This window comes from Martes martes, assembly GCF_963455335.1.
Source record: "Martes martes genome assembly, chromosome: 4".
Lineage (NCBI taxonomy): Eukaryota > Metazoa > Chordata > Mammalia > Carnivora > Mustelidae > Martes > Martes martes.
Genome location: NC_137891.1, coordinates 144716063 through 144718387, shown reverse-complemented (window position 1 = coordinate 144718387; position 2325 = coordinate 144716063). Strand labels below are relative to the sequence as shown.

At 62.3% G+C, this 2325-nt stretch overlaps 1 protein-coding gene across 1 annotated transcript; it reads right to left on the bottom strand.

Annotated features, from left to right (window-relative positions):
• Positions 1-211: 211 nt before the first annotated feature.
• TACSTD2 (tumor associated calcium signal transducer 2) lies at positions 212-2004 on the bottom strand. The gene has a single exon (XM_080802234.1). It carries the CDS (start codon positions 1914-1916, stop codon positions 951-953), a length of 966 nt encoding a protein of 321 aa, XP_080658360.1. The 5' UTR covers positions 1917-2004; the 3' UTR covers positions 212-950.
• Between the last annotated feature and the right edge of the window lie 321 nt (positions 2005-2325).

Genomic DNA, 2325 nt, shown 5'->3' with positions numbered 1-2325 from the left:
TCCCCCACTCTGGAGGAAGCTTCCAAACAATCCTACTTAGAAAGATCAGTATTTATACCAGCCTGTATAAGATATCTCAGAAAACACTAGAGTGGCAAAATGAAATGCCTACTCCTGCAAGGAAAAAAAAAGTGTTAGAATTTGAAATAAATCTGAGTCTTGGGAACTGAGGAAACCCAAATGATAGAAATCTGGAGCGAGTTTTCACAAACTTCATCTTTTGGTCTTTTCCATATTTTATTAAATTGGTGTTTTTTTAAAAAAAAATCACAGCAGCATTATCAAAGACAAAATATGTACAAACATCTTACAAAAGAAACATTACTAATACCAGATATAACAAGGGCAGGCTGAGGAACAAACTCCGGGTTTCGAGGGCACCGTCCGCCCTCAAACAAAGAATCTCCAATGTGTTCGGGCGGCTGAAACAGGCTTCTTTCCCGGTGACAAGCAGATGCGGTTGGTCGTACGAACCACGGCAACAGCGGGTGCTACGCGGGCTCAGTAGGCGAACTCCTCTTCTCACCAGCAAGGCCAGGATCCTGGTGGAGCTAACCACATAAGTCAACCCAAGACAGTAAAAAGCGCTGTTCTCCCTCCCCCGCTCGAAGCGCTTGCAAGCCTTCAACACCTTCCGCGTCCATGGCAAACCCGGCCGCAGTGTAATACCAACAGGTGATTCTCACACGTAACCCTGCGCCGAACTTCGCTGAACTCTGCGAGTCAGGTTTCTTGTCGGACCGAAAGGGAAGGAATTTTAGAAATGCCTCCTCTGAAGCCAGAAGTCAGAAAGAGGGGTGACCCTGATTAAACCCGATGGGGGTGGGGAGAGGCAGGAATTTGGGAAGAGCAAGGTCTCCTCTGCGCCAAGAGTCAAGGCGAGCGGCTCTCTTCGGGCTGGGGCCGGGCTGAAATCCGGTGGCCCACCCCACCCCCTGCCCCGCCGGGACCTACAAGCTCGGCTCCTTCCTCAGCTCCCCCAGCTCCTTGACCTCCACCTTCCTGTACTTCCCCGACTTCCTCCGGTTGGTGATCACCAGGACGGCCACGCCGGCGACGAGGGCCACCACGACCACGACGATGACGGCGATGAGGCCGGCCGTGAGGCGCTTCATGGAGAACTGGGGGGGCTTCTCGTCCAGGTAGTAGATGAGCGTGCGCTCCACCAGCAGCGGCTCGCCGCGCACGCGCACGTCGAGGCCGCCGGGGCCGGGGAACAGCGACTCGCCCTTGACGTCCCTCTCGAAGTAGTAGGCGGCGTCCGCGATGTCCACGTCGCCGGGGCCCTTCTCGGTGGCGTTCTGCCGCAGCTCGATCTGGATGGTGGGCCGCTCGTAGTGCACGGCCGCCACGAACCTGGGGTGCAGCCGGTAGCGCTCGCGGAAGAGCCGCCGCAGCTCGGCGTCCAGGTCCGAGTGGTTGAAGGCGCGGGCGGCCGGGCGGTGGCGCAGGTCGATGAGGATGTGGTGGGTGCGCACCAGCTCGTCGCAGCGCAGGCTCAGGTCGCCCTTGTCGGTGCGGCGCACGCCCACCGAGTTCACGCACCAGCACACCGACGTCTGGTTGCACTGGCGGGCCTTGAAGCGGCCCTCGTGGTCGCAGTCGGGGTCGTACAGGCCGTCGTTGTCCAAGAGCGCGTGCTCGCTGGGCCGCACGAGTGCGCGGCCGCTCTTGGGGGCCCTCATGCGCGCCTTGAGCAGCAGGCACTTGGAGGTCAGCGTGGAGCAGTCCACCGGGAAGTCCAAGCCGAGCACGCGGCACTGGCAGCGGCCGCCGGGGCCGTCCGCGCGGCACAGGGTCATCTTATTGGTGGCGCACGTGCAGTTGTCCTTTGCGGCCGCGGGGCAGATCGCCGCCACCAGAAGCAGCAGCAGCAGCGGGGGCGACGGCAGCGCGAGGCCCGAACCCCGGGCCATGGTGGGGCCGCGGAGCGCAGACGGGACGCGGGCGGACCAGGCGCTGGGGACTCTGCGGGGCTTCAGCTCCGCGCTGGGACAGTCTCGGGCTTCTGCCGCTGGCCGCTCCCTTCCGCTCTTATAGTCCGCCGGACCTGCCGGGCTGGTTGGGCGGACTCACCCTCTGGTATTTGGGTGACACATCCCGCAGCTCCCCCCCTCCCCGCCCCGTCACCGTCCCACGGAAGGCACAGCCCGCCCTGCGCCGCCCGCGATAGGATCGGAGGAGCGGAGGCTGCTCCCGCCTCCTCCAGACCGAAAGCCGGGGAGAGGAAAACCGATACTCACCTGCGGGCTGCGGGACCCCGCCCCGCCCCCGGCCCGCCCTGGCCTCACCTGGGGAGGAGCAGCCATCCCAGCCGCCCCCAGC

What these genes read in the sequence shown, in the direction of transcription:
- TACSTD2 (XM_080802234.1), bottom strand. Translation starts at nt 1,916, where the DNA reads ATGGCCCGGGGTTCGGGCCTCGCGCTGCCGTCGCCCCCGCTGCTGCTG.